The 11,387-nt window shown below is 44.3% G+C and overlaps 1 protein-coding gene across 1 annotated transcript in view; it reads left to right on the top strand.

Annotated features, from left to right (window-relative positions):
• The first annotated feature begins 774 nt into the window (after positions 1-774).
• phf19 (PHD finger protein 19) overlaps positions 775-11,387 on the top strand; it is a 51,175-nt gene continuing 40,562 nt past the window's right edge. The window contains exons 1-2 of the mRNA XM_063073451.1: positions 775-970; positions 6,245-6,442. Coding sequence (XP_062929521.1) covers positions 6,260-6,442 — 183 coding nt within the window. The 5' untranslated portion in view covers positions 775-970; positions 6,245-6,259. The remainder of the gene's footprint in view (positions 971-6,244; positions 6,443-11,387) is intronic.

Genomic DNA, 11,387 nt, shown 5'->3' with positions numbered 1-11,387 from the left:
TCACGAGGATCCTCCCAGGGATGGTAACTCATAATGAGATCATATTTAACGAGTTTTTGTGAAATTGTTATTGCTGTTGAGTGATGTGCATGTTTGGGCTGGGTCAAATCTCCAATCATGCAAAGAAAGGAATGTATCGATGGTGATAGATCTTACTGGAGGAACTCAGTAGGTCGAGCAACATCTGTGGGGAGGAAAGGATTGTCGACCTTTTGGGTCAAAACCCTGCATTGATTGTAAAGGTGTTGGAGATAATTGCCAACCCCCTCATACTTGTAAATTCTTGCAAGCAAATTCATTAACAAACTCCAAATAAATTAAGTGCACAGTTGCCTAGGAATTATAATCAGCTTGGAGTCAGGGGAGATTGCAGAGGCTGGAATAAGAAAAACAAATTACCAGAGGAATTCAGTGGGTCCGGCAGCATCTGCGGAGGTAAATGCAAACATCGCCTGCCCACTTCCCTCCACAGAGGCTGCCCGCCTGGCTGAGTTTTTTTTTCTTGCAATATAATCCGCTTACACATCAAACGGCGATCACAAAGTACGGTGTGTTGTATTTTAAAAATAAAACGTGAAGTGGCAGTCCAGGTCCCCCTACGCACACTCGGGTTTGGGTATCGTTCTTCGTGTGCAGCATTTGCTTTAAAGTTCTGGTCTTGACATTTCACGCGTGCAGCCGTACGGCGCGTGTGCCGGAGCCCATACACACACGCACACACTCTCTCTCTGCTAACTTCCTTGATGATGTGTTAATTACATAAGCATACGCAAATAAATCGCGGGAAAGAGGAAAAAAATGGCGACTTAGGGGCAGGGAGCGCTGAGTGTAACTGGACACACTGACACTCCCCCGCGTCGGGCAGCGGCAGCGGGGCGGTGTGGACTCGCCTGGAGGGGCTTTTGTCGATAACGGCTTGACCAAGAGGCGACGGACTGCAGGGAAGTGCGTAAGGCAGGAACGGGAGCAGGTTAGTGCTAGAATATGCAGGAAGGCCGGGCGGTGGGAGCTCTAAAACGGCAAAGATACACTCTGATGGCTGGTGATGGAATTATGAGCAGATCCGACTAAAGGTTCTGGAGAACTTTTGCATTAAGTACAAAAGGTCGGGGATTTTGCTAAAACCACCCATATCTCAGGATGGATTAGTGTCGGTTAGCAAACCATTGCTAATGTTCCAATTTATGAAATTATAGATTATACGGAGATTTATGAAGTATCATCCAACATTTTAAAATATATGACTTTCCAAAATGGATATTTCTATCGTACAAATTAAATCTGATCAGTTATATTCTGGTGCCGTGTCTTTTTTCGTTTCGGGCCCTGTTTGCAACCTGTTGAGATTTTTAAAAATTTAAAACAAATTTGGAATTGTCTCAATAAACGAAATTAATATTTTTTTATTACCACTAACGCGGCCGCAAAACACATTTCACGACATGTGCCTGTAATATTAAATCTGATTCTGTAAAGTTATTGCCTTCTAGTACGTCTAATGCACACCTCGCCTAGGACTGACGGCTGTTAAAGTTGGTCAAAGTTGCATTTTATTCAGTTTCGGATTGTAGTTCTGCATGCTAAACGGGATGATGACTGGCAGTCACTTAGAGTGAAGTAGGGCACAGGTCTGATTTATTTTTTCTTCACGTGTCATCCCTCGTTTTTGTACAACGTTTATATTATGAATGAACTCGTTCGTTTTTTTCTAATTTTGCCGCTAGGAAAACAAACTTCAGCTGTAAAAAAAATAACGGCGCTACTGTGAAAGTCTGCAGTCCAGGGTGGACTTTGCGGACCAGGCTGGGTTGATTGACGTCGATTCGGGCCATTCAGGAACGTCAGAGCGCCCGCAGCAAACTTTGGACTAATCGCAGCCTTGCTTGGGCGGAGACGCGGGCGGAGATTCTTGCGAGCTCATTGGTCAATCTGTTCATGACATCAGATTCGGAGGCGGGTCGTTTTTGGCGCGCTTTGACGTTCAGAGGAAGACCGCGTTGAGATTGCATTTTGCATCTCTTTATTATACTGTACCTGTATACGTACATGTAGATTTATGTAGCGCTTTTAATTTCTCTCTAGGACGTCCAAGTGCCTTTCACAGCTAATTAAGTACTTCAGTGGTGTTGAAAACTCTAGCCAATTTGCAAAGTCTAAACTTTAATGAGTAGTAACGAGATAATGAACAGGCAGTCTGTTGTTTGAGAGGAAGATATTGACACTGGACTCTGAGGAAAATTCTTAATGGAATCCAATTATGATGGAAGATTACTTATTATCTCACCAGTAATGGCATTCTCTTAGTACTACAGTATAGAGTGTTAATTTGGAACTTTCAAACTCGAGTTTAATTGGCATTCAACCATACACATGTATACAGGCAGTGTTCCTCTGGGGACACAATACCAGCAGTCACACACAGCACATATAGTTATGATAACAGAAAATCACACAGACTCAAAAATAAAATATAGCCCAGCTCCCCCGGTGCCATTGCCTGAAGATTGACGGTGTGTGGGATGTTGTCCTGCAGCCATGTTTCTGCAAGGACAAGCACGTGGCAGTTCCTCATTGCATGGTGGGTCAGTTGCAGACAAATGCAATCCAGCTTGTCTTGCACTGAGTGAATTTATTACCGCACTAGAGTGTTGGTCTAGAAGTTTGTGTTCAAGTCTCAAGTGTGATTTGAACCCAGGACCTTTTGACACTTGAGACGACGGATCAAACTGAGATGCAACTGAAACACTGAATTAACATGCATTAACACTGAACTACACTTGTGAGGTACAACAGAGTGAATAAATCCTTTGGAAGTTAAATTGTCAACAGAAAAGCTACCCGGAGTGACACGGTAGTGTAGTGGTTAGCACAACGCTTTGCAGTTCCAGCGACCTGGGTTCAATTCCCGCCACTGCCTGTAAGGAGTTTGTACGTTCTCCCCGTGATCGCATGGGTTCCCCTCCCACAGTCCAAAGACATACCGGTTGGTGGGTTAATTGGACTTTGTAGGCCAGGATTAAATCGGGGGTCGCTGGGTGGCGTGACCCTAAGGAACAGAAGGGCCCACTCCATGCTGTATCTCATAAATAACATCATCGCAACTGAACTGAATAACTTGTATACAATATTGAAACATTGTTACCAAAATATAAAATGTAGCATTATACTTAATTTTACTCTTGTAATTCTTAATATGTAACTATGTTTTCAGAAAATAACGAATTTAAGAATTCAGATGTAATTTTAGACCATAAGATATAGGAGCAGAATTGGGCCATTTGGCTCATCGAGGCTAATTTATTATCCCTCTCAAACCTGTTTCCCTGCCTTCTCCCTGTAACACCAGATGACATAAGAGTAGAATTTGCCTGTTCGGCCCATATTAAATGTATAATATATATTGAGTTCTTATAGGGATAATTTCTAAGCACCTTAATAAAGAGTTCTGAATCTTAATAAGAGTTACTGCTTAAAATAAAGTCTTCAGTAGAACAAAAAAGACTCATTTTGGAATTGCAAATGAGCTCTTTCAATATAAATTATGCTTTTAAAAAAAGGAAAATTATAAAATACCCAATCAACATCCAATTATTAAAATAATGCTGTGATACAAGAGCTTCATTAGTGTCTTGAAAGAGTGGGCAAATGACATTACCAATAGTGTCAATAATGTCAATTTTATTTAGAGGTATACATTCTGAAGACCATGACTGTTACTCTGACAATCCATTTGGATCACTATCTGTCAAACAGCATGAAGTTCATTGTGTGCTTGAGGAATCAGAAGTAAAACGTAAAGCTCATGTATGTAAACTTTGGGCTGGAGAATTTGCAGTAAGTGTTGTCCCAAAGATGATAAATTGATATTTGGTGGAAGTACCAAGATGTAGTGTAAAGCTTGTCTTGTATACGTTTATACAGATCAATTCATTAGACAGTGCATTGAGCTAGATCAACGTAAAACGATCCTCATCATTGTGTGCCGTGATGTATGACATTATCATTATGTGCAATGACGTATGACATAGGTGATCATGGTCTTTCCATGACCATGATTGTTCTTGGCAAATCTTCCTACAGAAGTGGTTTGCCATTGCCGCCTTCTGGGCAGTGTCTTTACAAGACTGGTGACCCCAGCCATTGTCCATACTCTCCAGAGGTTGTCTGCCTGGTCGCATAACTTGTGATATGAACCAGCTGCTCATATGACCATCCACTACCTGCTCCCCTGCCTTCCCGTGACCTTGATCGGAGGGGGGTGCTAAACAGGTGCTACACCTTGCCCAAGGGTGACCTGCAGGCTAACGGAGGGAAGGAGCTCCTTACACTTCCTTTGGTAGAGACGTATCTCCACCCACCACCTGCGTAAACGGTAGACTAACATATAAAATCTGCCAAAAGAGTACAGTGCAGGTAAATGATAAAGTGCAAGATCATATGAGGTAGGTAGTGAGGCCATGAGTCTGTCTTATCGTACCAGAGGTCCATTCAAGAGTCTGATAACAGTGGGATAGAAGCGTGTGCAGAAGAGCATCACTGAACACACAACACGCCGATCCTTGACGTGGATGGGCTACAGCAGCAGAAGACCATGAGCATACACCCGGCGGCCACTTCATTGGGTACAGGAGTTACCTGATTAAATGGCCACAGAGTGTATGTGAGACACAGATGTACTGTGCTTTATGAACAGTTTTCTGTGCTCTTGATCCTATCCAGCATCACAGGTGTAACTTTATCGTGACCGCTAAAGGTTAAAGGCTGATTTATACTTGTGCGTCAACTCGACGCCGTAACCTACGCAAGTGGCCTACGCACGTTGTGAGCATTTATACTTGTGCGTTGGTGTGTCTGCGTCACTCTGAAATTCGGGCACATCGCGCATGCGCACACACCTGCCCTCACAAGGCTTCATGGTCATGGTAGTCTTTCTCGGGATAAACAAGTTTAAAGCGAGTGTCTTTTTTCGTAACAGCGAATTGTGTCCTCCATAATTTCGGAGGTCTGTAAAGCTTTATGGAAAGTATTGCAGCCAGAGTTCCTTCCCTGCCCTTCAGTTGCCCAATGGGAAGCTACTGCAGCCTTTGGAGGAAATGTGATTGGTCCGCCTGGTAGCATCACCATCTGTGTTGCTGCGACACGTAGTTACATTTTGGGAGAGGTGCACGTCAGGCTGCGGCGTAGGGATCTGCGTAGGGTTTGCGGCAATACCGTACCTGCAGCGTCAAGTTGACGCACAAGTGTAAATCAGCCTTAAGCTCTAAGAGGTGATGAGCATCATTCCAAGCAACATTCCAATGTGCTGGACCAATCATTTTCTCTGCTATATATTAAAAAGAAATCAAATCAGCTTTAATCATCATTCAAACCATACATTGATACAGCTGAACAAGATGGCGTCCCTCTGGGGCCAAGGTGCAAGACATTCAAAATAGCAAGCAAACATTCAAAAATAGCGAGTAACGTCATTCAAGATATTGAGCGAAGAAGCATATTCACTCAAGGAGGAACAAAACATACACGAGGGGTGATTGATAAGTTCATGGCCTAAGGTAGAAGGCGTCAATTTTAGAAAACCTAGCACATTTATTTCCCCTCCTACATCTACGCACTTAGTCCAGCAGTCGTGGAGCATATGGATCGTGGACCTCCAGAAAGTGCCCACAGTAGGGGTGATTGATAAATTTGTGGCCTAAGCTGGAAGGAGATGAGTTATACAGCTCTCATTACGTGCACATGCAGGTCAATTCTTTGAGTGATTATACAGAAAGTTTGAAGTTAATAACTCATCTCCTTCTACCTTAGGCCACAAACTTATCAATCACCCCTGCTGTGGACACTTTCTAGAGGTCCAAGATCCCGTCTGCTCCACAACCGTTAGACTATATGTGTAAATGTAGGAGGGGACTATGTTGAAAAATAAATGTGCTAGGTTTTCTAAAATTGACTCCTTCTACCTTAGGCCATGAACTTATCAATCACCCCTCGTATAATCCAAGACCCTGAGCGACAGTCAATGGTCCAGCCTCCCGGCAGTGTGCAGTCACAGGCAATCCAGCCTGTCATTCCGCCGCTCGAACAGGCAAGGCCGAAGCTTGGGGCCTAGTTCTCGCTACAACTTGGGCTACACAACTCCGTGCCGATGTTCAGCATATTTGAGTGTATAAAAATTGCTGATTGGCTGACATTGTAATATTATTAATGTGTGACTTTTTTTTTCTCCCTGCACATTGATTTTTTACAGTGAGAGGAGGAGCTGATGGAGAAAGGCACTTTGGAACTGAGCAATGTTGATATCGTCAACAAAAAGACCGAAAAACTCCCCGTCAAATCTCTGCAAAACGGAAATGTGCACATACAACAGGACTGTGCATTTACAGAAGGGCAGTACGTCTTATCCAGATGGACAGATGGGTTGGTCTACCTTGGAAAAATCAAGAAGGCATGAATATTCCTGACTAAAACAGTTAAATAACAAATACTGCTTTTAATAAAATGGCTGTTTTTAATATAGCACTTCCTATATCTAAATATTCTGGGCCCTGACAATATCCTGTTTCTTGTACTGAAGATTTGTGCCCTGATCTAGCCTGTAGTTGAAATATTCCAATAGAAAAATGGAGGGTTAGATGGAAAGGAAAGGTTAAAGTTGATCTTTGTAGTAGATCAAGAAGTTGACATAGCATTGGGCTGTAGTGTTCTATATTCTAACTATAATTTATCTCTTACTTAGTGTGGCAATGATGTAGCAACTGTAATATATGTATACAATGGAGTTTGGAACAGTGAGAGGGATGTCATTGAAACCTACTAAATATTGAAAGGCCTAGATAGAGTGGATGTGGAGAGGATGTTTCCAATCATGGGGGAGTCTAGGACCAGAGGGCACAACCTCAGAATAGAAGGACGTCCGTCTAGAACAGAGATGAGGAGGAATTTCTTTAGCCAGATGGTGAGGAATCTGGAATTCATTGTCCCAGACATCTATGGAAGCCAAGTCAATGGTCATATTTAAAGCGGAGGTTGATAGGTTCTTGATCAGTCAGGGTGTCAAAGGTTACGAGGAGAACAGGGTTGACGGGGATAACAAGTCAGCCGTGATGGAATGGCAGAGCAGACTGGATGGGTTGAAAGGTTTAATTTTCTCCTTTGTCTTATACAATACTCAGCCCCTGACTCAGTATAGGGGAAACAGCTCTGTTTGTCCAGTCCCTAAAACAAGAGAGATCCAAACCGCTGATTACTTTCTGATCAGTACTCTTTAATCATAAGGAACATAATAGCAGTTAAAGTGAAAGGTGCCATCAAATGGCAGATTCCCTGCTCACCAGTCGTAGTTTACGTTCCACCATAAACACTCAGCTTCCTGACTCATTTCAGTCCTGATACAAACTTGGGTGTTTGTTTTTGTTCATGTGTTCACTTATTTAGAGATACCACACGATAACGGTCCCCTCCAGTCCAAGAAGCCCATGTCACCCAGTTACACTACGTGACCCAGTAACCTACTAATCTGTATGTCTTCTGGATGTGAGAGGGAACTGGAGGACAGACAAGCTCCTCGCAGACAGCGGCAGGATTTAAACCTGGGTCACTGGGGCTGTAATAGCGTACTGCTGACCGCTGCACTACCACGTCGTCCCAAGTTTGTGCCAAGTACCAGAGCTGAGGTTGGAGTGGTTGCCCTTGACATGAGGGGATTGTTTGCCTGAGTGATGGAGTCTTAGTGAATTTGGAGATTTTGGGTATCACAGAGGAAGAATAAACTCTCTCCAAACAGGGTAGGTGAGAGGAGCCGTTCAAGGCATATCATTTCAGCCCCAGGGCATGCACGGGTAGGTAGGAAAGAAATTCTGCAGATGCTGGAAATCCAGAGTAACACACACACAAAATGCTGGAGGAATACTGCAGGTCAGGCAGCATCTACGAAGAGGGGAAAAACAGTCAATCTTTTGGGCTGATTCAGTCCGGGTGAAGAGTCTTGGTCTGAAATGTCAACAGTTGATATTGCTCTCCATGGATGCTACCTGACCTGCTGAGTTCCTCCAGCATTCTGTGTGCGTTACATGGCAAACTTGCCTTCCGAGGTCAGGACACCGCTATGAAATTTGGGACATTAGATCGCAGTTGTGTGCGTTTTTGGTTGCCACACTATCGGAAGCATGTAGTTGCATGGTAGAGAGTGAATTCACAAGGATGTTGCCTGGATTGGAGGATTTTAGTTATGGGAAAAAGATCGGACAGGCTGAGTTTCTTTTCCTAGAGCGAAAGAGGCTGAAAGGTGATCTGAGAGAGAGATGCAAGATTGTGATGCATTGTGGTGGATAGAATCATTTTCCCATGGTAGGGGTATCAGGTACAAGAGACCAGATGGGAGGGAGGGGTTTTGAGTGGAAAGGTTTTCATGCAGAGAATACAAAACAAAGGTGAAAGGATGCAGACCTAGTATGTGCCAGTGGGCTTGGTGTAGATCAGGGGCTCCCACCCTGGGGTCCACAAATCCCTCGGTTAATGGTCGGCGTCCATGGCTTAAAAAGTCTTGGGAACGCCTGATGGAGAGAGACAAAAGATTGGCATGGACATTTTCTCTGCTGTACAGCTCTAACACATTGCTCCAGTAGCTCAAATGAGACGGACGGTATGGTAACACGCACAAAATGCTGGTGGAACGCAGCAGGCCAGGCAGCATCTATAGAAAGAAGTACAGTCGAGGTCTCGGCCCGAAACGTTGACTGTACCCAGCACTTTGTGTGTGTGTGTGTGTGTGTTGCTTGAATTTCCAGCATCTGCAGATTTCCTGGTGTTGACGGTATGGTAGTATGGTTAGCACCATTGCCAGCGAACATTGATCGGGTTTCAGTTCCTGCGACTGCCCTGTAAGGAGTTTTACATTCTCCCTGAGGCTGTGTGGGTTTCCTCTGGATGTGCCGGTTTCCTCCCACATTCCCAAGGCCTTACAGTGAGGGTTTAAAGCTACGGTCGCGCTAAGTTGGTGCCGGAAAGTGTGGCGGCGCTTGCGGGCTGCCCCCGGCACAGTCTTTACTGATTTAATTTGATGCAAACGACACATTTCACTGCATGTTTCGATGTACATGTGACAAGTAAAGCTAATCTTATCTCTCTAGTCTTCTCGGCCCAGTTGCCTTCAGCAGCCTTGCTAATAGCCTTCCCTCCACTGCAGAGGCAGCTGGTGAGCACGGATGGATGGGCCAAAAGGCATGTCTCCATGACATAAATTAGAGTGTTCAGGGTTCCTCAAGCATGTGGCAAGACGTGGACAATATTCAGGCTTGTGCTGAAAAGTGGCAAGTAACATCGGCAACTCCATCATGCTGGGTGCTGAGCCCCTCTTGTTAATAAACAGCTTGCCTATTGCTGACTTGTCATCTTGGCTGACAAGGATGAGAAGGGCTGAAGGGCCTCTTTATGACTCTGAGCTCCCTCGGCAGTTAATAATCTGGGATTTGCCACTAACTAGAAACTAACCCGAGCCAGACATGTAAATACTATGACCGCAAGGGCAGGTAGGTGCTAGCTAACCTGTGGCAGGTGACTCTGCCCTTGACTCCCAAAGACTTTCCACCAGTTGAATGGAGGAGTATCCTTTGCTTGCTCAGTCCAGTGCAGTTACAGCAAGTCATCCTGGCCAACACCCTCAATGTCATCTGTGACTGTAGTCCATTATCATCTCAAAGCACACTGCAACAGCTCTCCCAAGTCTCTCTCTCAATCCTGGCCACTGCCATCTAGAAATAATAACATTGGCCACACTAGTGCCTGCCAGTTCCCCTACAAATTATACACTACCCTGACTGGAAAATGCATCAACGTGTATTCTGGCTGGGTCAGATCTCTGGAACTTTCTACAAGAGCAAGAAGGTAGCCCATTATCCCCTTCTCAAGAGCATCCACTAATGAACAATAACCGAAGATCTTGCTGGCCCGAGGAACGGATAGGACAAAATTATAAATGTGAGGCCATACCGCTGCAATTTCTCCATTTCGATTAGGGTGGCGTGGTGGTGTAGCGGTTAGCGTAATGCTTTACTGCGCCAGTGATTGGGGTCCAATACCCACATTGCCCACAGCAGTTTGTATGTTCTCCCCATGACTGGTCCACTTTCCTCCCATATCCCAAAGACATACAGGTTAGGGTTAGAGAGTTGTGAGCATGCTATGTTGGCATTGGAAGCGTGGCAACTCGTGCAGCCTGAGCACGTCTTTGAATTGTGTTGGTCTTTGATGCAAGTGACACATTTCATTCTGTGCTTTGATGTACATGTGAGAAAGGAAGCTAACCTTTTTAGGTTTCTTCAGACAGGAGGGTAACTTGCAGGTGCTGCTGTGGCCGTGTTATTATTTCTAGATGGCAGAGGTCAGGAGTTTGAGGGAGACGTGGCCAGTTGTTACAGTGCGTTTTGAGATGGTGATGGACTATAGTCACAATGGAAGCAGGTAGCATTGAGGGCTTTGGACAGGATGACAGCTTCTGTGCTGCACCTGTACTGAACCAGGCAAGTGACGCACACTCCACCATTCAGAGGGTAGAACGTCTTTGGGAGTCTGCGGCAGGATCACTTGCCACAGATTACCCAGCACTGTCCTGGGTCTGTCCTGAGGACATGTTTTGTTTATTGTGGGAAGGAAGAAATCTGCACCCAGGAATTCCAGGAGTAGCCAAAATACAAATATCATTGGAGACTGAACTTTGAACAAAGTTTTCACAATTGAGATACTCAGCATCATAGAGCCAAAGCAGCACAGAAGGAAGCCATTCAGTCCATCAAGTCTGTGACAGGTCTCCGTAGATCAGTCCAGCAGTCCTTTCCTTGTCGCAGGGAATCAGGCTGTTCAGCCCATTGAAAGTGTGATACCAACAACCTAGTTACACTAATCCTACGTTAAATCCTGTAAATTTATTTGCCTTGTATATCTATGATTTTCTTCCAACTAGGTTAATTGTCCTGTCAGTGATTTTCAGTTCAAAACATTCCATGAATTTTCTTGTGTCCGTCTTGTTCCCAAAATTTTATATGTGCATTCCCTTGACTTTTCACTATAAGCTAATGGGCACTTCTTTCCTTTGTCAACGTTGTACAAACTTGTCATAATACTCCTGTCAATTTCCCATGCCTCAGGTTGAACAACTCCGATTTAACCTTGGAGCTCAAATTCCACATCCCTCCAAAGTTAAATCTGTTTTGTTCCCTTAAATCTATATTGGCTCTCCCATCCCCATCAGCACATAACTTTACACTTCCCTGTATTAAATTCCAGTTATCAAATAATAAATTTTACTACTGATACCAGCAACAAATGAGCTTCACTCAACAGGAAATAAAAATTTGCCTATCCATGCAGTCAGTAGGTTAAATGGGAATTGAGAA

The sequence above is a fragment of the Mobula hypostoma genome, chromosome 21 (assembly GCF_963921235.1).
Source record: "Mobula hypostoma chromosome 21, sMobHyp1.1, whole genome shotgun sequence".
In the NCBI taxonomy this organism is placed as follows: Eukaryota; Metazoa; Chordata; class Chondrichthyes; order Myliobatiformes; family Myliobatidae; genus Mobula; species Mobula hypostoma.
Note: the sequence above shows the minus strand (reverse complement) of the source record. Positions and strands in the feature narration are given on the sequence as shown.